Source organism: Hypanus sabinus, chromosome 8 (assembly GCF_030144855.1).
Source record: "Hypanus sabinus isolate sHypSab1 chromosome 8, sHypSab1.hap1, whole genome shotgun sequence".
NCBI lineage: Eukaryota > Metazoa > Chordata > Chondrichthyes > Myliobatiformes > Dasyatidae > Hypanus > Hypanus sabinus.
In genome coordinates this window covers 116,780,024-116,807,050 of record NC_082713.1, presented here as the reverse complement: position 1 = coordinate 116,807,050, position 27,027 = coordinate 116,780,024, and the positions used below count along the sequence as shown (strand labels likewise).

General features: G+C 38.3%; 1 protein-coding gene across 2 annotated transcripts in view; it reads right to left on the bottom strand.

Annotated features, from left to right (window-relative positions):
• The window catches only part of cep290 (centrosomal protein 290), a 185,867-nt gene that overhangs the window by 144,077 nt on the left and 14,763 nt on the right, over nt 1-27,027 (bottom strand). For both annotated transcript variants that reach the window (XM_059977654.1, XM_059977655.1), the window contains exons 6-16: nt 20,582-20,725; nt 20,163-20,216; nt 19,628-19,780; nt 19,130-19,312; nt 16,103-16,192; nt 15,885-16,007; nt 9,113-9,236; nt 6,949-7,121; nt 2,241-2,403; nt 216-316; nt 45-132 (exon numbers count right to left, since the gene is read on the bottom strand). In XM_059977654.1, coding sequence (XP_059833637.1) covers nt 45-132; nt 216-316; nt 2,241-2,403; nt 6,949-7,121; nt 9,113-9,236; nt 15,885-16,007; nt 16,103-16,192; nt 19,130-19,312; nt 19,628-19,780; nt 20,163-20,216; nt 20,582-20,725 — 1,396 coding nt within the window. The remainder of the gene's footprint in view (nt 1-44; nt 133-215; nt 317-2,240; nt 2,404-6,948; nt 7,122-9,112; nt 9,237-15,884; nt 16,008-16,102; nt 16,193-19,129; nt 19,313-19,627; nt 19,781-20,162; nt 20,217-20,581; nt 20,726-27,027) is intronic.

Sequence of the window (27,027 nt, the reverse complement as noted above, 5' to 3'; positions counted from 1 at the left end):
TCCAATAAATCTTAATAATGTACTAAAATGAAACTTAAACATACCTATAGAACTTATACGTGTGCTTTTATCTTGGGCCATCTTGCGAATTTGCCTCTTTAACACTAGCCTTTCTTCCTCTAGGCTTTCAATCTGAAATTGGGAGTGTTGTGAGCATTTGGATTTATAAATGAAACAAACTGCAGGCACATGGCAGGCGAGTATAAGTAACCAACCTCTTTTAGCAGGATCTGGTTCTCGACTTGAAACTGCTGCTGCTTCAAGTGCTTCCTTTGTTTAAATTCAGTCAAATCAATTAATTCTTTTGTTTCAAGGCCTAAATGCAAATTATTTTCCATGAGTGTGGAAAAACAAAACTTTCATATCAGCATTCGTCAACAACAGAAGCCACAGAGAAATAACTGGCAGAATACTCTTCACTGAATTAATTCCAGTGACAATGTTAAATTTTGGGTACATTTTTAAGTACACCTGCACTTTACTTTTAGTGCGATACACTGTAAAAAATGTATAAACACCTTTCTTGATCAATTTTACTTGCTTGTAATATCTAAAGAATCAAAAAAGAAACATTTGATCTCCGTGACATTGATCATGGTGAGCTGAAAGATCAACAAGGATACCATACAGCTACTGTGGAAGCTGGTGACCATAAGCCACAATTGTGTGTGTGAGCGGGTGGGTGGGATGGAGGAAAGGGACTTGCTTTGCTGTTGTTGGTTTGTCACTGAACAATGTCAGCATGCTATGTTGATGCTGGAATGTGTGGTAACACTTGCAGGCTGCTCCCAGCCTGTCCTTGGGTTGGTTGTTAACGCAAACAACGCATTTCACTATATGACCATAAGACATAGCCAATTTGTTTCACTGAGTCTGTTCTTACCTTTCAACATGTGACAAGTAAATGAATCTGAATCTAAACACTGCAATGTGTTTATTTGGAATTGTCAGCACAACAGGTTGCATAAGAATTTTCAAAACTGAACTGAAATCATTATCAAATATTGTGCCTGTGTATAGGAAATAAAACGACGGTACAGGGACTCCCCAGGTTACAAATGCCCAACTTATCAGAATCAGGTTATTTTTCACTGACATATGTCATGAAATTTGCTGAGTGGTGGTAGCAGTATAGTGCAAGACAAAAACATTATGTTACACTATAAAATAAACTAAATAGCACAAAAGAGGAATAATGATGCAGCGTTCTTAGCTCCTTGACATTCGTGTACACAATATACAATTGAATTAAATGGACTGTTCAGAAATATGTTGGCTGAGGGGAAGAAGGTGTTCATAAAATGTAGAATACGAGTCTTCAGTCTCTTGTACCCCCTCCCAAATAGTAGCAATGAGAAGACATATTGCAGATGCCGGGGGTCTTTAACAATCAGTGTTTGGGAATGGACAGTGACGAAAAGCTATGAGGAACCTGGCACATTCTACCGGCTGGGAACTGGGCATTTACAGATGCCTTCTCTTCCCCACTCCTCTTCCAGAACTACCACAATCGGGGACTGGGAAGAGCCAAGCAGAGCTGGGAATGAGAAGCAGACTCATTGAGTCAGTGAGACTGGCAGACACCTACTCTTCCTGCATCTACTCACTCTCCCATCACCACTGCCCTGGGGTTAGAGGACCATGTATGTGAATGAGTTGGTGGATGAAACAAGACGTGTTTCATTGTTGTTGCTTTGTTACTTGGTATGTTCTGTGTTGTGGTGTCCTGCTGAGCAATGTTGGCATGCTACGTTGGCAACCGAAAGTGAAGTGACACTTGCGGCTGTTTCCAACACATCCATTGGTGTGTCAGTCGTTACTGCAAATGACACATTTCACTGCACGTTTCCATGTACATTTGATAAATAAATCTGAATCTGAATGTTGTGTTGGTTGTTAATGCAAACCAAGCATTTCACTGTATATTTCAATGTGATAAATAATGTATCTGAATTCGACTCCAAGTGCATTATCAAGTGTTAAATGAGCATTACTAGTTGAATGATTTCTGTTTCGTGTCAGTTATGTTTTGCAAATCAGGCAGCAAAAGCAATTAATAACTCACCTACAATTTCCATCAATGACTAACAAGATTAAAAATGTGAATGCTTCAAGCAACACCAATCTTCCATCATAGGAGAGCATTGGTAAATGTTAATCTAAGCTACCTATGATAATAACTTCAAGCCAACTTAGGGCTACACTCCACTGAGAGTTAGAGCTCTGATATGATTACGCACCCAACTGTTCTCGCATGCTCTCGTTTTCATCCAAAAGATCATTTATCTTCAATTCAAGCATATTGATGTCTTTGGTCATTGCTTCAATTTGACGATCTCGAATTCTGATATTGTTCTTGCATTCTTTTATTTCAGCAACGGCATTTTCCAATCCATATATACCCTAGAACAGGATGAGAGTCAACAGCGTGAATGGTTTATTTTTGTTACATGAAGATGAGATGTGGCTGCGTATTATTGGAGTTAAGACACAAATAAACCATGATCTCAATGAACAGTGAAAGAAGCCCTGTAAAACCTATGTTCCACGTCATTTCCCACAATATCCATTTGATCTCTAAAAACCAAAACTGCCTCAAAAAGAGCAGAAAGGATTTGCAAAAATGATACTTCATTAATGCAAGTCATAGAGTATTACAGTGCAGAAACAGGCCTTTGCCCTATTTAGTCAGTGCAAACCTGTTATTCTGCCTAGTCCTATTGACCTACGCCTGGACCTATTGTCCTATACTCCTCCAATCTACATACTTATCCAAACTTACCTAAATGTTGTAATCGAACTCACATCCACCACTTCCTCTGGCAGCTCATTCCACACGCTTAACACCTTCTGAGCAAAGAAGTCTTCCCTCAGGTTCCCCTTAACCAATGTCCTCTATTTCTAGTCTCACCCAATCTCAGTGGAAAAAGCCTGCTTGCATTTATCATACCTATACCTTTCATCATTTTGTATATCTCTATTAAATCTTCTCTCATTTCCTACACTCCAGGGAATAAAGTCTTAACCTATTCAACCTTTCCCTATAACTCAGGTGCTCAAGTCCCAGCACCATCCTATAAAGATACAAAGATCCGGGATTGCTGTCTATGGAACGAGGGGTCATGGTAAATTTTAAAAGAAGTGTAAAAGATTCTGAAGAATTTTGATTCATTAAGGGCAAACTGTTTACTTTAGAAGGAGGAATGGTAACAAAATGACATACTTTTATAAATTGGAACCCTCTGAATAAAAGATGATTCAGTAGTGCCTGACAAATTTTAATAGGATATGTAACTGGAAATGAAAATAAAAGATACTGATGAAAGAGCAAGAGAATTTAGTTCATTGGATTGTTCTTTCAAAGAGCTAATTTAGGTACAATGATCTTCATCACTCAGGGTGATGACAGTGTGAACAAGCTGCCAGCGGAAGTGGTAAATGCAAGTTCAATTGTAACATTTAAGAGAAGCTTGGATAAGTATATGGATGATAGGGGTATGGAGTGCTCCATGTGCAGGTAAATGGGACTAGGCAGAAGGTCAGATCAACACAGACTAGAGGTACCAAAGGGTCTACTTCTGTATTGCACTATTCAATGACTCTACATTGTTTAAATGTTGTATGGTTGTTTTAACACTGTTTGATGCAGGAATTAATAACCAATCATTCAATTGCTGATATATGGTATACCTGCAAAAATGAGGTAATGAACACAAAGTTTTTTTTTAAATGAAATTGTGTTAGGTAAAAATTTTGGCCATAAAATGTTCCTGTTCTTTATAGTGCTATGCTATCTTATAGACAACTAATCGGGCTAGAAGGTACATTTCCAACAGTGTGGCACTTTTCTCAGTGCTCCAATGGACCATCTGGATTATGTGCTCAAACTTAAGTAGTAGAACTTTATACTCTTCTGACAGCTCTCAACGAGTTAACTTTATCAAGCCAAAGCTAAAAAATACACCATGATTATTTAAAATACAACAAGTCTTTTGATTAAGTAAAGATAGAAGGTTTGGTGAAAAATTAAGGAAAAGAGCTCCCTAGCTTATATTTATAAATGAGAAACTAATGACTTATTTTACTTCTTTATAAAGCACACTTGTCTCAAAAATATTCACTGTTATGCAATTGAAAAAAATTAGGAAAACAAGGCAAAAACAATGCACTTGTTAGAGAGAGCTGTGAGTATAAGGCTAGATAGTCATTTTTATAACAATGGATTTTATGCATTTTTTCTTATGATACACATCACTCATCTACATAGAATTAACTCAGTAATGTATTTCACTGGAGTATTATTAAGAATGATGATACTTAACTAAACAAAACATAAACATTGTCAACACAGACTGGATGGTCTGAAGGGCCTGTTTCTCTACTGCACTTTTCTATGACTCTATGACAACAAAAAGTTTGCTCAAAGAAGTAGGTTTTCAGGAACATAAGGAGAGAGGTTGACAAGCAGGGGAGGTTTTGAGAGTGAATATCAGGACTGGAGAAGATTACGAAGAGGTAAAACCATGAAAAGGATTCAGAAACAAGAAATAATTCTAAACAGAATCATAACTTAACTGGAAGATTAAAAAAAATAAACACACATGTTGGAAATGTGAAATAAAAACAGGAAATGCTAGAAAAAAGTTTGGCAGATCAGGCAGCGTTAGTGGAAATACAAATAGTAAATGCTTCGGGTCTGTGACCTATAACTAGGATTTATTTTCACTGCTGGAAGAGTCTTAAACAATGAGACATAGTTGCAAGATAAGGGGCTGGTCATTTAAAACACAGATGATACAAATTTGGAATTCTCAGCCCCAGAAGCCCTCTTCAAACCCCATCCAAAGTATTCATGGGAAAGGTAGACAACTTTATGAAACATTAGGAAGCTGAGAACTACAGTGAACTGGCACAGAAGTTCATGTCATCAACAGCAGGGCAGGCTTAAGGGTCCAGGTAGCCTCCTCCTGTTCTTACTTTCTTGTATTCCTATGAAATATAGTAAAGTAAGTATAGTAAGCAAAATGGTGGTGGTGAATGGGACTTGGTGGGGACTAAAATATAAACAACAGGATTTTGAATTATTTCAGCCTAACAGAGAGCAAAGAGATTAAGACCAGCCATGCATGCATTAGGATTGTCAAATTTGGAACTAACAAAAACAAGGATGAGGGTTTCAGGAGCAGATGAGCCAAGAAAAACTAGAATTGGGCAATGTTATGAGATGACAAGAGATGGTCTTATAGACAGTATGGTTTGCAGAGAGAAACACAGACAGATAAGGCCAGCAGCATTGTACGTTTGTAGATCGGTTGTCAGAAGGAAATATGGCATTCATTGTTACAGAATAGTTTCTGCCAGGGATTTAAGATATCACAATATTTGCTGAAGGAACTTCTGCCATTGTTTTACTGGATATTCAAAGACTGGTCAAGTAAAGCTGTCAATAATGCACGTACAGAAAGTGACAAAGTGACTATTGTAGATAATTCTTGGCAGCAATTTTGACTCAGATAAGAGAAAGAAAAAGATTGGACACCATTTCTAACCCATTTTGCTCTCACCTCACCCTGAAAACTCAGAATTAGTGATTTTTCCCTTATAGGGTAGTTAACTGAATATTTTAACTGTGAACTTAAAACAAAAAGTTATTCCATTAGACAGACACAGCATGGATTCAGAAAGGGCAGGTCCTGTTTAACAAACTTACTGGAGTTCTTTGAGGACATAATGAGTGCAGTGGATAGAGGGGAACAGGTGGATGTCATATATTTGGATTTCATGAAGGCATTCGATAAGGTGCCATACAAGAGACTTATAAATAAGATACAGATGCATGAAGTCAGAGGAAGTGTACTGGCATGGATAGTGGATTGGTTAACCGATAGAAGGCAGAGAGTTGGTATAAATGGGTGCTTCTCCGGTTGGCAGTCAGTGGTGAGTGGGATGCTGCAGGGGTCTGTGCTGGGCCCGCAGCTGTTTATCATTTACATTGATGATTTAGAAGAGGGGACTGAGTGTAGCATAGCAAAATTTGCCAATGACACTAAACTGAGTGGAAAAGCAAATTGTACAGACGATGTGAAGAGTCAGCAGAGGGATATAGATAGGTTAACTGAGTGGGCCAAGGTCTGGCAGATGGAATACAACATTGCTAAATGCAAGATCATCCATATAACAATATAATAACATCCACTTTGGAAGGTATAATAAGAGCAGATTATTATTTAAATGGTGAAAGACTGTAGCATGCTGTTGTGCAGAGGGCCTTGGGAGTGCTTGTCCATGAATCACAAAAAGTTGGCTTGCAGGTACAACAGGTCATTAAGAAGGCAAACAGAATGTTGGCCTTCATTGCCAGAGGGATTGAATTCAAGAGCAGGTAGGTCATGCTACAACTATACAGGGTACTGGTGAGACCGCACCTGGAGTACTGCGTGCAGTTCTGGTCTCCATACTTAAGGAAGGCTATGCTGGATTTGGAGGCAGCGCAGAGAAGGTTCACCAGGTTGATTCCAGGGATGAAGGGGTTTACCTATGAGGAGAGACTGAGTCGCCTGGGACTATACTCTCTGGAGTTCAGAAGAACGAGAGGAGATCTTATAGAAACATACAAAATTTTGAAAGGGATAGATAAGATGGATAAGGAAAGTTGTAGGACAGAGATGAGGAGAAACTGTTTTTCCCAGAGAGTAGTTCATCTGTGGAATTCTCTGCCCAGGGAAGCAGTTGAAGCTTCTTCATTAAATATATTTAAGAAACAGTTAGATAGTTTTTACATAGTAAGGAAATTAAGGGTTATGGAGAAAAGGCAGGTATATGAAGCTGAGTTTACTGACAGATAAGCCATGATCTTATTGAATGGTGAGGCAGGCTCGATGGGCCGGATGGCCTACTCCTGCTCCTATTTCTTATGTTCTTTATGTTCTAAAAGAAATGATCACTTACAGATTCATAAGCCCTCAAACGAATTAGTGACTCCCCCAGTTCCTTGTCTTTTTCTTTTGCATCTTCCTCCGCAATCTCTGCAATTCGTTTTGCCTCAATGGCTGTTTTCTCTGTTGCCCGTAGCTTCTCCTGTAGGGCCCCAATTCTGGATTGCTGATTAAGAGCTGGAAAACCTTGAAGAAGCCAGAATTGTGTTACAGTGCCGAATTGATCCACACCTACTAATAAATTACTTTACATTTAGATTTTTTACAGGTGTCCCCTGTTTTTTGAACATTCGCTTTAGGACAACTCGCCGTTACGAAAGACCTACATTAGTACCTGTTTTCGCTAACCAAAGAGGATTTTCGTTTTTACGAAAAAAAGACGCCTGCTTTATATGTGTGTTTACCCTGAAAAAGACTACAATAACCATGAAGCCTTGTGCGGGCAGTTGTTTGTGCATGTGTGTACGTGCGTATGTATGTACGTGCATACACATTTGTGTACGTATGCGAGTACGTGCGTAGGCGTGTACGTGCCTATTTTTTTTTCTCCAAATCAATTTTGGCTCGCTGTCTTCCCGTTATTGATAACTGAAACTACACCGTACCTACAATATTTCTACTTTATATAGGGTGTATATTTATCATATCATTCATGCTTTTACTATATGTTAGTGTTATTTTAGGTTTTATGTGTTATTTGGTATGATTTGTTAGGTTATTTTTTGGGTCTGGGAATGCTCAAAAATTTTTCCCATATAAATTAATGGTAATTGCTTCTTTGACATTTCGGCTTTCAAACGGTTTCATAGGAAAGCTCTACCTTTGGATTGCGGGAGAAACCTGTAAATGTCTACACTAATTCAAAGTCAAACCCTCAAATCCTTTTGTGGTTACGCATCACCCAGCTTTGAAATCTCCAAATAATTGATGTTCTTAAGAAACAAAAATAGTGCTATAACTTCCCTCTGCTAAGCTGCTGCTCTTAATTCCTCCTCAATTTTCCTGGTACATAACCATTTTTCTGTCAGTTATGGCCTCCTCTACTGCAACATTGAGGCCATTCTCAGGTTGAAGAAGCAACACCTCTTTTTCCAGCTGGGTAGCATCCAATCTGACAGTACGAACATCAATTTCTCTAACTTCTGGTGATTTCTCCACCTTCCCCCTCCCTCGTTTTCCATTCTCTCTTCTGCTCCCCTTTTAGCCCATCTCTTCTTGTCAGCTGCCCATCAATTCTCTCCAGTGACCATCCTCCTTCCCTTTCTTCCATGGTCCCCTCTCCTTTCAGATTCCTTGTTTTTCAACCGTCATCTCCTGGCTCCTACCTCATTCCCCACCCCCCCACCCATCCTCAACAATCTCTTCCCCCCCCCCCCCACCTGAATCTGGTTTCACCTATCACCTGTCAGCTTGTACTCCTTCCCCTCACCCACCTTCTTATTCGAGCTTCTTTCCCCTTCCTTTCCAGTCCTGATGAAGAGTCTTGGTCCAAAACATTGACTGTCTATTTCTCTCCATAGATGCTGTTGAGTTCTTCCAGCATTCTGTGTTTGTTGTTCTGGATTTGCAGCATTTGCAGAATCCATTGTGTTTACAAGTTGATGTCTAATTTGTTATTTTCTCCTTAATCCCTTAAGTGCCTTAACCTTCTTGTAACCTGTTTTCTTAAAGTAGATTTCCACCAGAGCCACCATTCAGTAATTTCAAAGTCCAGTTGAATTTACTTTCCAGATTTACATTTCACTTCTTTTTAAATTCAGCCAGTTATTAATTTCTTTTTTACTTAAAGGTTCCAGAAGTTGCTAAACAGCTATGGGAAAAATCAACCCCAGATGGCTGCCTTTGCTTTTGAACACAGCTGCTGTAAAGGCCACTAATAAACACACTTCCACACTCAACTAAATTTGTTTTTTTAAGTAGCATCCTCTATTTCCTCAATCTCCCTCAGGGTCCTTAGAACAAACCAATCATATACTAGTACCTCTTCCTTAAGATCCACAAATTCCTCTGGTAATGTCCTACTACAGCATCTTTAAACCTGTTTTTAATAAACTTGGCCATTTACTTCCTTCATTTTCTATCTCACCATAATATTTCAACAGCTTCAATCATATAGGATGTTTTGAATACATTTATACAATTTACTTGCTTCATAATATATAAAAAATAACAAGTACTTGATTCCTTCTCGAGCTGCAATTTTAAATCTCCAATGATTTGAGCATTTGTATTCATCTCATTGGTGTACTGTTCTATTTGCTCCAACAGAACCTTAATTTGGTTGTCCCGCTCTTGCAGAATCTGCAAAAAGAAAAAGAAAAATTGTATTCACTTCTTATTTATTTAGATATACAGCATGGTAACAGGTCCTTCTGGCCCAATGAACCTGCACTTCTTACAGACAACGGTGGAAATTAACCCAGGTCCTTGCAACTATAATAGTGCTATGCCAACAGCTACATTACTGTGCCTTAAAAGGGGACCTTTTCAAAATCAATGGTACTAATAACAAATGAGAAATCTAATCTAAGCATTAACAGAAGCAAGAGTCTTAGTTTTTCTGTGTTGTGTTTTTCCCCTGATCTTCCTCATTTTTGTGTTTGCGGGGAGGGGATTTGGGGGTTGATGCACCTGTTCTGTTTTTGTTCCATTTTTTTGCGTGGGAGGGGGTTTTGGGGGTTGATGATCATGCTGCTGTTCTTTTCTCTCTTGGTTTTGTGGTTATCTGGAGAAGAATAATTTCAGAGTAGTATACTTTGATTATAAATTAACCTTTGAACATTTACAAAACTCAGTGTATGATGTGTATTTGCCAATGGTCTTTATCCTCTCTCAAATAACTGTCTCCAAAATTTGAGCATAAAAGTCGGCACGGGGTGGGGGGGGGGGGGGGTCATGATATCAGGATGCTGGTGAGACTGTGTTATGTTCAGTTTTGGCTGTCCTGCTTAACGAAAGATGTGATTAAACTGAAAATTGTGCAGAAAAGATTCACAAGGACTTGAGGGATTGAGCTACAGGGAGAAGTTGCACAGGTTAGAAATATATTTCTTGGACTGTAGGAGACAGGAGAAGTGGTCTTATAGAGCTGTGTAAAATCATAAGGGGTTTAGAGAGGGTGAACACACACAGTATTTTTCAGAGGGTTGGGAAATCAAGAACTTGCAGCCATAGGTTTAAGTTAAGATGAGAAAGATTTAGCAGGAGCCTGAAGGACAGCTTTTTAAAAAAATTGTTTTTACACAAAGTGAAACCCAATAGTACGAATGGCAGTGGTGTTTCACTACCAGATGGACTCAATGCCCTACACCCGCTTTGAAAGGGAGAACTCAACTACAACTGTGAAGATCCCTGCTACACCTGATGACCCTGTGATCTCTACTTCAGAGGCCGATGTCAGGCTGTCTTTAAAGAGAGTGAACCCTTGGAAGTGGAAGATCCTAATGGAGTACCTGGTAAGGCTCTGAAAACCTGTGCCAACCAACTAGCAGGAGTATTCAAGGACATTTTCAACCTCTCACTGCTACAGGCACAAGTTCCCGCTTGCTTCAGAAAGGCAACAATTATACCAGTGCCTAAGAAGGAAAATGTGAGCTGCCTTCATGGCTATTGCCCGGTAGCACTTATATCTACAGTGATGAAATGTTTTAAGAGGTTGGTTATGACTAGACTGAACCCCTGCCTTAGCAGGGACCTGGACCCATTGCAATTTGCCTATCACCACAATAGGTGAACAGCAGGCGCAATCACAATGGCTCTCCACATGGCTTTAGACCACCTAGGCAACACAAACACCTATGTCAGGATGCTATTCATCAACTATAGCTCAGCATTTAAACCATCATTCCCACAATCCTGACTGAGAAGTTGCAGAACCTGGGTCTCTGTACCTCCCTCTGCAATTGGATCCTCAACTTCCTAACTGGAAGACCACAATCTGTGCGGATTGGTTATAACATATCCTCCTCATTGATGATCAACACTGGCGCACCTCAGGCGTGTGTGCTTAGCCCACTGCTCTATTCTGTATGTACACATGACTGTGTGGCTAGGCATAGCTCAAATGCCATCTATAAATTTGCTGATGATAGGGCCATTGTTGGTAGAATTTCAGGTGATGATGCGAGGGTGTACAGGAGTGAGCTATGCCAACTAGTGGAGTGGTGCCGCAGCAACAACCTGGCTCTCAATGTCAGTAAGATAAAAGAGCTGATTGTAGACTTCGGGAAGGGCAAAACAAAGGAACATATACCAATCCTCATAGAGGGATCAGAAGTGGAGAGAGTGAGCAGTTTCAAGTTCCTGTTTGTCAAGATCTCTGAGGATGTAACCTGGTCCCAACATATCAACATAGTTATAAAGAAGGCAAGACAGCAGCTATATTTCATTAAAAGTTTGAAGAGATTTGGCACATCAACAAATACACTTAAAAACTTCTATAGATGTACCATGAAGATCATTCTGACAGGCTGCATCACTGTCTGGTATGGGGATGGGGGGGGGGGGGGGGGGGGGGGAGGGGGGCGCTACCGCACAGAACCAAAAGAAGCTGCATAAGGTTGTAAATCTAGTCAGCTCCATCTTGGGTACTAGCATACAAAGTACCCAGGACATCTTTAGGAAGTGGTGTCTCAGAAAGGCAGTGTCCATTATTAAGGACCTTCAGGACCAAGGGCATGCCCTTTTCTCACTGTTACCATCAGGTAGGAGGTACAGAAGACTGAAGGCACACACTCAGCGATTCAAGAACAGCTTCTTCCCCATGCCATACAATTAGACAATAGACAATAGATGCAGAAGTAGACCATTTGGCCTTTCGAGCCTACACTGCCATTCTGAGATCATGGCTGATCACCTACTATCAACACCCGGTTCCTGCCTTGTCCCCATATCTCTTGATTCCCCTATCCATAAGATACCTATCTAGCTACTTCTTGAAAGCATCCAGAGAATTGGCCTCCACTGCCTTCTGAGGCAGTGCATTCCACACCTCCACAACTCTCTGGGAGAAGAAGTTTTCCCTTAACTCTGTCCTAAATGACCTACCCCTTATTCTCAAACCATGCCCTCTGGTACTGGACTCTCCCAGCATCTGGAACATATTTCCTGCCTCTATCTTGTCCAATCCCTTAATAATCTTATATGTTGCAATCAGATCCCCTCTCAATCTCAATTCCAGCGTGTACAGGCCCAGTCTCTCTAACCTCTCTGCGTAAGACAGTCCGGACATCCCAGGAATTAACCTTGTGAATCTACACTGCACTTCCTCTACAGCCAGGATGTCCTTCCTTAACCCTGGAGACCAAAACTGTACACAATACTCCAGGTGTGGTCTCACCAGGGCTCTGTACAAATGCAAAAGGATTTCCTTGATCTTGTACTCAATTCTCTTTGTAATAAAGGCCAACATTCCATGAGCCTTCTTCACTGCCTGCTGCACTTGCTCATTCACCTTCAGTGACTGATGAACAAGGACTCCTAGATCTCTTTGTATTTCTCCCTTACCTAACTCTACACTGTTCAGATAATAGTCTGCCTTCCTGTTCTTGCTCCCAAAGTGGATAACCTCACACTTATTCACATTAAACGTCATCTGCCAAGTATCTGCCCACTCACCCAGCCTATCCAAGTCTCCCTGAATTCTCCTAACATCCTCATCACGTCACACTGCCACCCAACTTAGTATCATCAGCAAACTTGCTGATGTTATTCTCAATGCCTTCATCTAAATCCTTGATGGAAATCGTAAACAGCTGTGGTCCCAATACCGAGCCCTGTGGCATCCCAATAGTCACCACCTGCCATTCCGAGAAACACCCATTCACTGCTACCCTTTGCTTTCCATCTGCCAACCAGTTTTCTATCCATGTCAATATCTTCCCCCCAATGCCATGAGCTCTGATTTTACCCATCAATCTCCTGTGTGGGACCTTATCAAATGCCTTCTGAAAATTGAGGTACACTACATCCACTGGATCTCCCTTGTCTAACTTCCTGGTTACATCCTCCAAAAACTCCAATAGATTGATCAAGCATGATTTGCCCGTGGTAAATCCATGTTGGCTCTGCCCAATCCTGTCACTGCTATCTAGATATGCTGCTATTTCATCTTTAATAATGGACTAGCATCTTCACCACTACTGATGTTAGGCTAACAGGGCGATGCGATAATTCTCTGTTTTCTCCCTCCCTCCTTTCTTAAAAATTGGTATCACATTAGCCATTCTCCAATCCACAGGAAGTGATCCTGAATCTAAGGAACATTGGAAAATGATTACCAATGCATCCACAATTTCCAGAGCACCTCCTTTAGTACCCTAGGATGCAGACCATCTGGACCTGGGGACTTGTTAACCTTCAGTCCCATTAGTCTACTCATCACTGTTTCCTTCCTAATGTCAATCTGTTTCAGTTCCTCTGTTCCCCTATGTCCTTGGCCCATCCATACATCTGGGAGATTGCTTGTGTCTTCCCTAGTGAAGATAGATCTAAAATACTTATTAAATTCTTCTGCCATTTCTCTGTTTCCCATAACAATTTCACCCAATTCATTCTTCAAGGGCCCAACATTGTTCTTAACTATCTTCTTTCTCTTCACATACCTAAAAAAGCTTTTGCTATTCTCCTTTATATTCCTGGCTAGCTTGCGTTCGTACCTCATTTTTTCTCCCCATATTGCCTTTTTAGTTAAGTTCTGTTGTTCCTTAAAAATTTCCCAATCATCTGTCTTCCCACTCACCTTAGCTCTGTCATACTTCTTTTTTTTTTTTAAAAGCTATGCAATCTCTGACTTCCTTTGTCAACCACTGTGGCCCCTTTCCCCCCCCTTTGAATCCTTCCTTCTCTGGGGGATGAACTGATTTTGCACCTTGTGCATTATTCCCAAGAATACCTGCCATTGCTGTTCCACTGTCTTTTCTGCTAAGATATCAGTCCATTTAACTTTGGCCAGCTCCTCCCTCATGGCTCCATAGTCCCCTTTGTTCAACTGCAACACTGACACCTCCGATCTGCCCCATCCCTCTCAAATTGCAGATAAAAACTTATCATATTATGGTCCTAAATGGTCTTTGAACCCTTGGACACTACCTTATTTTTTTTTAAATATACAGTATTTCTGGGTGTTTTTGCCCTTTTTTTAAAGCTATTCAATATATGTATACTGTCATTGATTTATTATTATTACTTTATTTAATTTTTTTCTCTTCTATATTATGTATTGCATTGAACTGCTGCTGCTAAGTTAACAAATTTCATGTCACATGTCTGTGATGATAAACCTGATTCTGATTCAAAGGGTGATACGTATGTAGAAGTAGCTGTCAGAAGAAAGATCAAGGCTGGTACAATAAAAACTTTCAAAAGACTTTTGGACAGATACATGGATTCAAAGTTCAAAGTAAATTTATTATTAAAGTACATATATGCACCATGATGTTCACTTTCTTGCAGACAAACACAAAGAAATATAATGGAATGCGAAACTAAAAGGATTGGCAATCAACCAATGTGCAAAAGACAAACTGCAATTTCATGGAAACCATTCTCCCCTCCATGGGCTCTGCCTAAACTTCTTACTGCTTCAGTGAAGCAGCCAGCACAATTAAAGAGCCCACTCATTCCAGACGTTCTCTCTTCTCTGCTCACCCATCGGCGGAGGATGAAAACTTGAAAGGTACATGCCCCTAGGCTCAAGGACAGCTTCCACCCTGCTCTTACAAACCTATTGAATGGTTCCCAAGTATGGTAAGATGGACTCTTTACCTCACAATCTAATTTGTTACGATCTTGCAACTTACTGTCTACTTGTATTACGCTGTCTCTGTAGCTGTCGCACTTCATCCTACCTTTTGTAATTGTTTCCCTTGTATACCTCAATGCACTGTGTAATCAATTTATAGTCCTAGAGCACTATTACACAGAAACACGCCTTCATCCTAGCTAGGCCATGCCGAACTGTTATTCCGCCAAGCCTCATCAACCCACACCTGAACCATAGCCTTCCATATCACTCCCACTCATGTACTTAATGTTGAAAGACAGCCTACATCCACCACCTCCACTGGCAAATCATTCACACTTTCAACACCCTGAGTGAAGTTGTTCCCCCTCATGTTCCCCTTAAATGTTTTACCTTTCACACTTAACTAGTTCTAGTCTCAGCCAACCTCAGTGGAAAAAACCTGATTGCATTTACCCTATCTATACTCATCATTTTGTATACCTCCATCAAATCTAGAGGCATTTTCCAACAAGAAGGCTTGGTCTGCAGGAGTCCATGAGGTCATGTAGAGTCAGACTTGACAGAACGACTGAACAGCAACATCAAATCACCCCACATTCTCCTAGGCTCCAGGGACTAAAATCAAAGGTTCTTTTTATTGGCAAAGTATGTAAGTACGATACAATCCTAACCACTTTTGTATGAACAGTATGCAAGATAAACTTTGGACCATACCTCGGTAAATAAACCAATTCAGATTTCAATTTCAGCAAATAAAAAGCGTGTTTTTGTTTGAAATCTAATGTATCTTCTTAAATAACATTTCAAATTATCAAAGGCAGCATCGTCATAACTAATTTCAATGCCAATAACTGTCACTGGAAATTGTGCAAGGTATAAAATGATCAGAAAATTCCTGTTAGGCCGAGTGAAGAGATTCTCTTGGAAAGAAAGGCAGTGAGAGAAAATATAAAATTATGCAAAGTTAGTGAAGCAACTTCATAATGAACATTAAAGCAGAATACTTATGATTAAGAGTTCTTCTATGGCCTAATGATGATCATGAAAAATGGAAAGCAATGGGAAAGGATGAACATAACAAGTTGTGAGATCTATTTAGTTATAACAGATGCAAAATAAATCTGGCAAGAAACAAAGTATGACACAAAAAAAAGTCAAAAATCTAAAACTTCAAGAGGAAATTCCAATCTGTCCGGCTCTTTTACCTGTTGGAGATTAATGACGCTGTTCTTGTCACTGTCTAACTCAGCAAATACAAGTTTAGATCGGAGATCTTGCAGCTTCTCCTGATATTCTCTGATTTCATTATCCTTGGCAAACAACACTTTCTGAAAGAGTGTTTAACAACAATTGTTTAAATCATTATTTAAGTTTTATACAGTAGGAACAAATAAAACATTTCTGAGTAGGGTGTACAATTTACCTTCCACTCCTCAATTTTTGCATTTACTGCCATCATTACAGGATCCTCCTCTTCTGTTACTGCTTGCAGGCGGTCAGTAAGCTCTTGTACCTGAAATGATAGTATGACATTGCTGGCAGAAACAGTCAAATTTCACAAAACGTGCTCAAGATGAAGATGGCTTTTCTCTCAATTTAAAGTCTGCTGAAAATAAGTATCTCCAAGCACAAGACTCAATGATTGCCCCTCCCAACAGTTTTTTTTGGTGGATGGGGTGGTTAAGAAGGTGTATGGTATGTTGGGCTGGTATGGTACAGCATGCATGTTCATCAATCAGTGCATTGTGTTAAAGACCTGCAAGGGTCTTTATAAAACTCTGGTTGACCAGACTTGAAGTATTGTGTTCAATTCTGATCGCTTCATTAGAGGAAGTTTTAGAGGGTGCAGAGGAGATTTACCAGGATTAGAGTTTATCTTTTATGACGATAGGTTGAGTCAGGGCTTTTCCCTTTGGGGACAAGGATGAGAGGTGACTTGATAGAGGTGTACAAGATTACAAGAAGCATAGAGTGTACAGCCAGAGATTTTTTTCCCTACTATGAAGGGATATCATTTTAAAGTGATTGGGGAGAAGTATGGGGGGCGGTGCAGGAATGCAGAGGCAGTTTTTAAAAAATTTATTAGAGAGTGTGGTGGATGAGTGAAACACTCTGCCAAGGCTGTAGTAGAGGCACATATATTAGGGATATTTAAAAGATTCTTAGATAGGCACTAGGATGAAAGAAAAAAATGGAGGGATGTTAGAGTAGGTTAAAAGGTCAGCACAACATTGTTGCTTAAAGGATCCCTATTGAGCTCCACTGTTTTGTTCAATGTTCATTAAAAACAAACACCAACTCTCAAACATATGTAGTGCCTTGCTCCTACAGTTGATGACTACTTATGACACCTGATTCAAGTTTATTGTACACATTTCTAAATCTCTCAGTCTGAAAACCTTCTAAATGTCTAACTACGAGCTTTTTTTATATATACAGATATGGAATTTCTCCCAACATTTGTTTGTGGCCTAAAGAATGATGACAAGCAGACCACAGGGGAAGAAAATAGCCTCTAGACACATTAAACTTCCCATATAATGTAGCATGAAGTCATTGGAACCAAATTTTAGAACCATAATTCAATACACATATCACACATTTAGCATATGCAAACCATACAAGCGTCTTCTTCAAATGGACTATAAACTAACATTTATTTCTTTCAAATTTGTTATGAAGCAGTTGGCCTGCTCTAACCAATTACATGGCAAGTTGATCCAAGAAGGTCAAATAATGTTTGACCACTATATTTAGGCCAAGATGGTTACATGATAGATGGACAGCATGGAAGTAGTAATAATAATCCTACACATGAAAAAAATTATTTAAGAAAACAGTCTTTGCAGACTCTAATGGTCTTTTGAGAAACTTCTGCCCAAGTTGCTTCAAATAATTATAAGGGTCAACTTATTTTGAAGTTGTTTAATTCTTCCGTTCAGTTAACTCAATTTCTGTTATTACTTAGCCTGGCTGTATATGTCAGTGGGTCATACAATGGCTCTGGAGCAGCCACAAATTTGCTATGTTTAGAAAGTATTATTTTAAGATGAGTAATTCAACATTACAGACAATTAACAAAAGCTTAAAAATCCACATCATTGGTCCATCCATTTCTGCATTGGTGATATCATTTTATTTACAGTAACACACACACAAGTCTGGAGGAACTCAGCAATACCTCTTCCACTTATTATATCCTGGCTACTTACTTCATCCCCCACTTTGCCCACCCACTCAGCTCCCCCCTCACCTGCACTCAACTATCACCCAACAGCTTTTACCCCAGCTCCTCCTCCCACCTCCTTATTCTGGTTTAGCCCCCTTCCTTCCCAGTCCTGATAAAGTTCTTGGCTTACATGTGTACTATTTATTCCCTTCCATTAATGCTGCCTGAATTGCTGAGTTCCTTCAGCATTTTGTGTGTTGCTCAAGATTTCAAATCTGCAGAACCTCTTATGTTTACCATTTTTTCTATATTTCCATTTCTATTAGTAAATACCAGTATAAGCTTTAACAAATTATGGACAAAGCTCCTCTTCCCTGATTTAAAAGAAGCCGAATGATATTTCTTATCTTGGTACACCATCTGATCAGTAATTCTTTAACATTTTAAGCTGGATCCATAAGGAAATAAGAACATTATCATTAGATGATAAGAATACATTCCTTTAAGACCAGAAGACATAGGACAAGAGCAAGGCAGTTCAGCCCATTGATTCTACTCCATCATTCTATCATGGCTGATCTTTTGCAACCCTATTCCTACCCCTCCTCTTCCTCCCTGTGACTCTTAATCCTCTTACAAATCAAGAACCTGTCAATCTCAGCCTCAACTACAACTAATAAATGGACCCCACAGCCCCCTATGGCTACAAATTTCACAGATTCATCAGCCTCTGGCGAAAGAAATTCCTCTTTTTCTCTTGTATTTATGCATTTTTGCATTGTTCTACTATAATCTGTCAAAACTGTCCTAAACTATTTGAAGCTAAACTTGCTTTAATCAAATATTACCTTCTGATTTTAGAATGAGAAGTAAAAATCGAAACAAGACAAAATCAATGCTATTAGGATTTAGTAAAAATAACATTTTTTCCTTAATTTATGTCTCAATTACCAATTCTTGCTGTTAGTTTTTCTTTCTCAGATTAACTGCTTTTCCTATTTCTCCAACTAAACTCTCACATCAAGTAACCTGTGTTGAGAGAACTTTTCTTTCTGGAGATCACTGCGGACCATGCCCACTTCCTATACAATCTCCTTCCTTATCACACTGGACAGGTCTAAAATTCCCCACAAAGATGGAAGCTTGCAGATATCAGTACATGAACATCTGTCACAGATAGAACTCTAGGTGTATTTCCAAATTCAAGTGCCCTGGCATTATAGACTACTGACACATATTATTCAATTAGATTTGGTTATTGGAATTAACCCAGGGCCTTGCCTGAAATAACAGCTGTTCCTTTTCCCTTTTGAACTGATCCATGGTCTTATCAGTTTGCTGGACAATCATCTTCATTCTGTTGTATTCATCAGTCATCTGCTCCATCTCTTGTGCAGACTCCTTCAGATTGCTCTGCATCTCTTTGTTCTCTGCTTCCAGCTTTTCATTGGCTTCAGACAAATTCTAGAGAGCATTGGAAGGAAAATAATTTAATTAAGATTTTTTTTATTTGTTATAGGTCCATTGAAACATCCAGTGAAATTTCTTGTTGCATCAAATCAAGTCAGCGAGGATTGTGCTGAGGCAACCCACAACTGTCATTATGCTTCTAGTGCCAAAAAAGTAACCCACAACTCATTAACCCTAACCATTTATCTTTGGAATAGGAGAGAAACCCACACGGTCATGGGAAGAATGCACAAAATCCTTACAGAGAGCAGCGGCAATATTTATTCCCAAAGGTACTTAGTAGTAAAATATAAAGAATATTTAAAGTACCTGAATTTCATCTAAGTACTGTGCAAGCTCCATGTTCTTTTTGGAGAGTTGAGTTCTGTAGTCCGATTCATCACCCCTCCTGCTAAGAAGAGTCTCACGCTGAGAATCAATTTGCTTCTGATAATCCACAACATCTTGGCGCAGTTGATCATTCTGCAAAAAAAATAGAAAATCAGAATTGATCCAATAATTAAACAATCCAGAAAATCTGAAGACTAAGTAAATGATTGAAGTGCACGTGCACTCTTGATGGAGATCATTGATTACTTAGCTCTAGTTGGATAAAGTTCTTACCTTTCTTTTAAGTCCTTTTTTCTTTGACAAAGTAAAGAGAATGATGTGAATGGGAGAAAGAAAAGACTAAGATACTGAAGAACAAGAACAAATGTTTTAGTGAGAAAAAATGCTAATTTGATAGCAAATAAAATTAGCCAGGCAGGGCTAGAAATGAATAGAAACTAAAATAAAGCTTTAAGTACTTAAATTTTATTTAACATTTATTCAAATCTGAATGATATCAGATTCCACCACTGACCTCTCTTCTTAGCTTGTTGTTTTCATTTTCTATTTCCTTGATCCGAATTCCCACCTGAAAGAAGAGCAAAGTATATAATGCTACAAAACAAGAAATATACAATTTAAAAACAGTAACAAAACAGATAACATTTTAAAATATAATTAAAACTAAACTGAATTATGAAAATGTTCTTTCAGTGCTTTGTGTAATTGTAGAATATAGCACAGGAATAGGCCAGCTGGCCCCCAGAGGGGATGATATGAAACATCATGAAATCTGGCTGACTGGTGTGCTTCCATTCTACATACTCTATACAATTCAATCATTTCTACAGCTTTTATTGATTAGATAAGCCAAAAGGATTATTTAACAAAAATTTAATAGAAAGGAACGCGCAAGTTGTTTACTTCGAGTTATTTCTGTTCTGAACTCCTTACTTGCTCAACGAGTTTCTTTTCCTTGTTCAGCTCCTTTTCCATTTCAGAAACCTCACGGTCCTTAAACTGTAGCTGGTTTTCCAGTTGGCGAAGTTCTTCTCGCAGGAATCTGGTATCACGCCCTCCAGCAGTCACTTGAGCCATCTAGACCAAAAGAAAATGGAACACTACTCACCCTCCGAATTCACCAGTATTTTAAGGAAGGGACAAAGAAAAAAAAATCCAATTGAAAGTTACTTCAAGGTAACTAAAATCGACATACATACAAAAGAACCTATACCTGTATACTTCAATTAATTACAAAAACACCAAAATCTGATTCTGTTGCAAAAGAAATATATCCATTCCCAAACAACATTCTCACTTAGAGAACAAATTGAACATTAAAATTAACTCCTGCACCAGGAGACGCTCATGGAGTGAGCACTATTTTAGACTCGCTCCATAACCTTTACTTTTTTAACCTATGATCACCCTTATTTAACTTATTTTTACCTACACCAGAAGATTCTTGTTACTTTCTTGGACTTACCTTTAGGAGTGTACTGTGAATTTTGAAGAAATGAGTACAGAAATGGCTTTAAGATCTAAAGGGCGAGAGTCTGGTAAAGATTCTAACGGCAATGGAAAGAAAAAAAAGACTGATCCTAAATGTAGTGAATTGACTTATGATACGTTATTGGAGCTCTTAAATGAAAAATTTGAAGAACAATGACAAACTTTCAAAGAACATTTAAAGGCTTTCCAGGATTCTCTGGATAAGACTGGTCATGAAGTTAAACAGCATCAAACTTTAATCGCAACTCTGCAAGAGGACGCTCAGAAGCGAGACTTGAAAATTGAGAATCTGGAGCAGAAATTATCTTTGGCGATTAAACAGTTGGAAACACTTAAAGCCAAGAATGTCAATTTTGAAAATCGATCTAGAAGACAGAACTTACGCATACTTGGTCTCCCGGAAGGTATCGAACAAGGAGACCCCTAGAAGTATTTCACTCAACTTTTAAAGGATGCGTTCCCTTCTGTTTTCCCAGATAGTCCTCTGTTACTTGATCGTGCCCATAGAATTATGCACTGATCACCAAGTTCTTCATCTAAACCACCTGTTGTAATTGTTCGATTTCACTATGTGCATGTTAAAGAGCACCCTATTCATTTGGCTCATTGTTTAGGGATGGTTAAATTGCGAGAATTCCAATTCCGGCTTGTGGAGGTTTTATCCCAGAAGTGATGAAGGCGCGGCTCGCTTTTAAACCTTTGATGTCTGAATGTTACGAGAAAAACCTAAAACCAGCGCTTTTATAGCCTGCGCAACTTAGAATCTCGCCTTCAAATGCACCACGACGTGTTTTTCTCTCCACATCTGATGCTCGAAGCTTTCTGGATGAGAATTATCCTACTGCTTCGGTTTCTCGTCTCTAATAGATGTTTGGTTTTGATCGTTGCAAGATAATTTTTGTTTCCAAAACCAGATTTTGTTTCTGGTTATTGGTGTAGGTTTATTTTACATTTTATATTCCTATTAAAGCTTTTCTTTATCGACGTACTAATCTTTTTAATTTACTTACTTTAACCACTGTATTTTATTTTTTGGTCATTATTATTAATTCTCTGAAGGTGAATCTTTTTAACATTTTGATATATATCTTTTTTTCATTTTTTGTGTAACTAAGATGGTGGTTTCTTTTTTAAAATACTTCTTGTTTTTTTTATTTTGCCTTTTTTTTGTCTTCTTCTTCCTATAATGCCTTTCTTATCACATCCTAACTTTTATTTGTTTCGGTTTTAACCCGATTTATAAGTTACCAGTGTTCATATTCTTTTTGTTTTCTTTTTACTAGCAATTATATTAAGAAGTCTGTTTTAGTATAGTGTTAATTACCTTTTAGGATTTTGGGTGGATTTTTTTTTCTCCTTTATATATTTTGGAGTCGCCTTCTGGAGATATGGGGATAGATTTAGTGTCATGTTTTTTTTTCCTGGCCTCCTTTAGGCTCAGGAGGGTCTCTTTTTTGTGGGTGGTGGGTGGAGGGTTTCTTTCTAATTCTATTGGTCTTTTTATTAGTTTTTCTAGTTTTTTTCATTTGGGCTGACTTCAAACTACTAAAATGTCTGAGGTGTCGTCATTTCCGGTTCCTCCACTTATTTTTGTTCCTCTTCCGGGTGCATGAGTTCATACTTTGGTTAACTCTTTATAAACCAAAGGGTTGATTTTAGAAATATGGCTCAGACCATTAATTTTGTCTCTTGGAATACTGATGGCTTAAACCATCCAATTAAACAAAAAGATTTTTAAAGTATTCCAAAGACTGAAAGCGCATATTATTTTTGCACAAGAAACTCACGTGAGGAAAGAGGACAATCAACGTTTTTTTTAGGTTTTGGAGGGATCAACAGTACCAATCGAATTCAAATACCAAAGTAAAAGCAGTTTCAATTTTTATTGGATCCTCTATTACATTTGTTCAACACGATATTATTTTGGATCCGAATGGTAGATTTTTGTTAATTACTGGGTTACTTTTTAATAAGAAGGTTACTATGATTAATGTTTACGCTCCAAACGTGGATTATCCTTATTTCTCTAAGTCTTTATGTTAATAATGGGTGGTGACTTCAATTGTTGCTTAAATCCTTTGCTGTATAGATCTATATCCATTCAGACTTTACCAAATAAGTCGGCCACTTATATCAATTCTTTTTTGACTGATACTGGAATTTTCGATATTTGGAGATTTCTACATCCTAAGGACAAAGAGTTTTCATTTTTCTCACATGTCTATCATTCTTACTCGAGAATTGACTACTTTTTCATTGACTCTTGTTTTATTCCATCTGTAATTGGTTGTAATTATGACGTTATATCAATCTCTGATCATGCTCCAATGAAACTTTCTATTAAATTAATGGATACAGCTTCTAGTACTAAGCAATGGCGATTTGATTCTACCTTACTACAAGATCCGGATTTCATTAAATTTATAAAGGAACAGATTGATTTCTTCTTTTCAACTAATTCCATGGATGAAATCTCCTGCGGAACACTTTGAGACACTTTTAAAGCATATATACGTGGACAGATTATCTCCTATTCTGTTGGTTTGAGAAAACGTATTAAGAAGAAAACTCTTTCATTGGTTGATAAGATTAAAGAAATTGACAAGAAATATTTGATTGCTCCTAGTAAGGAGCTTTACAAAGAAAGGGTTGAGCTTCAAATGGAACACAGTTTGTTACTTACATTTTCAATTGAAAATCAATTAATGAAAACCAGAAGTGATTTTTATATACATAGTGATAAATCGGGTAAACTGTTAGCTAACCAATTGAAGAATGCTTCGGTTAAACGTCAAATTATTAAGATTCGCCAACAGAATGGTGAATTGACAGTTAATCATGATGAGATAAATAAATCTTTTCAAGATTTTTATACCTCCCTGTATCATTCTGAATTTCCTCATGATCATAATACCATGCATGATTTTTTAGGGAAACTGAATTTTCCAAAATTATCATCTGAAGAACTTTTAATATTAGAAACTCCTATTCCGAATGCAGAAATTAAAGGTGTTATTTCCTCTATGAATTCCAGGAAAGCACCAGGTCCAGATGGATATACGGTGGAATTTTTAAAGTTTTTTTCCTCTACTCTTTCTCCTTAGTTATGCAGGGTTTTTGAAGAAGCAATTAGACTAGGTAAACTACTACAATCTTTTTATAGAGTTTCCATTTCTTTAATATTGAAAAAAGATAAAGACCCTACTGACTGTGCATCCTATAGACCGGGGGTCGGCAACCCGCGGCTCCGGAGCCACATGTGGCTCTTTTACGTCTGTGCTGCGGCTCCCTGTTGCTTTGGGAAATAATTGGTCAGTATTTAATTAAAATGTATTTTATGTTAGTTTGTTAGTTTTTGAAATGTAATTCTAAATTTGAAGATTATGGTGATCTTGTACAATCTAATTAAGACGTTGTGGCGACCCATTTCCTGACACATCCGAACCGGCTCACAATTAGCCAACGTTCAGGCTAAGGGAGATAGCCTACGGGGATTTGTGAGTACGTGTCTTTTGCAGCATCCGCGCCCATGGGGGGCGGGTTGAGGGAGGCTTAAAAACAAGGCTGTTTAGTTCGAATAAAGCTATCTTTGACTGCAGTTTACTGACTGCGTGTAGCACACCGCTACAACGTGTTTTTATCACTGGCTGTCCAGAGGGAAGGTGCTGAAACGCTTTGTCGCGTGTCTGGAAGAAGTGAAAACTTTCCTGGGCAGCAAAGGGCCCACCTTTCCTGAGCTGGAACAGCCAGAGTGGCTGGAAAAGCTACACTTCATGGTAGACATGACAGCGCACCTGAACACGCTGAACACAGCTCTTCAGGGGTAAGGATGTACAGCCCTGCACATGTTGGAGGATGTTTTGGCATTCGAGCGCAAGTTGACAATGCTTGCCAGAGATTTACAGAAAGGCACATTGTCTCACTTCCCCAATTTGAGAGAGTTCAAACAAGGTCACGACATGATAAATTCGGAGTATTTACATTCTGCAATCATCGCAATGCAAACATCATTTGGGAAACGCTTCTGTGAGTTCAGAGAGGAAAAAAACACATTATCCTTCCCGGTCACTCCCCTAAGCATTGATCCATCCCTACTGAATACGACTGCATTGTCAGGTGTGAGTCAACCTGACCAAGCATGATAAATATTTTAATTGCCTATTATTTTACGTATATTCATATGTTTTCATTGTTCAGTGAAATAGTCCTTTTATTTTTCAGGTTGACAGCTGGCTGACGTCATTTTTGGTTTGCTGCTGGCGGCAAATTTAAGTTTGGCGTTTTTCATAAATACAAGAAGGACTCAAATAGACGTTGAGTATTTTACTTAAAAGTAACCTTCAACCCAACGTCTTTTTTTCGGAGTTCAAAATGTTTTTGTTGCATGCAGAAATGTAATTTCGTTTTCTCTGCAGGAGTTCATCAATTTCATAAATGCAACACATTATAGTTTGTTTATACATAGCATAAAGGCAAAACAAAACGTTGTATGCAGTGTTATTTCATTTTAAATGTCAAACGGGTTTTGCGGCTCCCAGTGTTTTCTTTTCTGTGGGAAACGGGTCCAAGTGGCTCTTTCAGTGGTAAAGGTTGCTGACCCCTGCTATAGACCAATATCTCTATTGAATGTGGATTCCAAGATCTTTCCCAAGTTATTAGCGACCAGGCTAGAGGAGGTATTACCTCAAATGATCTCGGAAGATCAAACTGGTTTTATTAAAAATCGTTATTCTTTTTTCAATATTAGGAGATTATTGAATATTGTTCATACTCCTTCACGCAGTACCTCAGAATGTGTCATTTCATTAGATGCGGAGAAAGCATTTGATAGAGTTGAATGGCCATATTTATTTACTGTGCTTGAGAAGTTTAATTTTTGTCCGACATCCTGGATTAAATTGATATATCATACTCCAGTAGCCTCGGTTTTTACTAATAATCAAAGATCTCCCTTTTTTCATTTATTTCGGGGTACCAGGCAAGGCTGTCCTCTTAGTCCATTATTATTTGATATTGCTCTGGAACCTTTGGCAATTGCTATTAGAGAATCACCTAACATTTTTGGCATTACTCGAGGGATAGATATACATAAGTTATCATTATATGCAAATGATCTGTTATTATACATTTCTGATCCTGAGAAATCCATTCCTGCAGTTATATCATTACTGGCTCAGTTTAGTAATTTTTTCAGGTATAAATTGAATCTTAATAAGAGTGAATTGTTCCCCTTAAATAGACAGGTTCTAATTTATGGAAATTTACCTTTTAAATTAGTTAATGACTTTTCTATATACTTAGGGATTAAAATTACAAAAAACCATAAGGAGTTATTCAAGGTTAATTTTTTTACCCTTAATTGATCAGATTAAATGTTTGTTTACTAAATGGTCACCACTGTCTTTATCTCTGATAGGTCGGATTAATGCTATTAAGATGATTATTTTACCCAAGTTATATATATTTCAAGCGGTACCAATTTTTATTCCAAAATCCTTTTTTGACAATGTTGATTCAAATATTTCCTCATATATATGGCAGAATAAAAATCCTAGATTGGGTAAAAGATATTTACAGAAGTCAAAGAAGGAAGGTGGATTGGCATTGCCTAATTTTAGATTTTATTATTGGGCAATTAATATTCGATATTTGAATTGTTGGTTCAGGGATCTGGATTTATCTCCTAGCCCTCATTGGGTAAATCTGGAAACTAAATCTGTACAAGGATTTTCTTTGGGTTCTATTTTAGGGACTTCTCTTCCCTGTGCTCTTTCTAGATTGCATAAACAAATTGACAATCCAATAGTTAAGTACACTTTACGTATATGGTTTCAATTTCAGAAATTTTTTGGGTTGAATCAGTTTGTTTTAGCAATTCCTAGTGTATC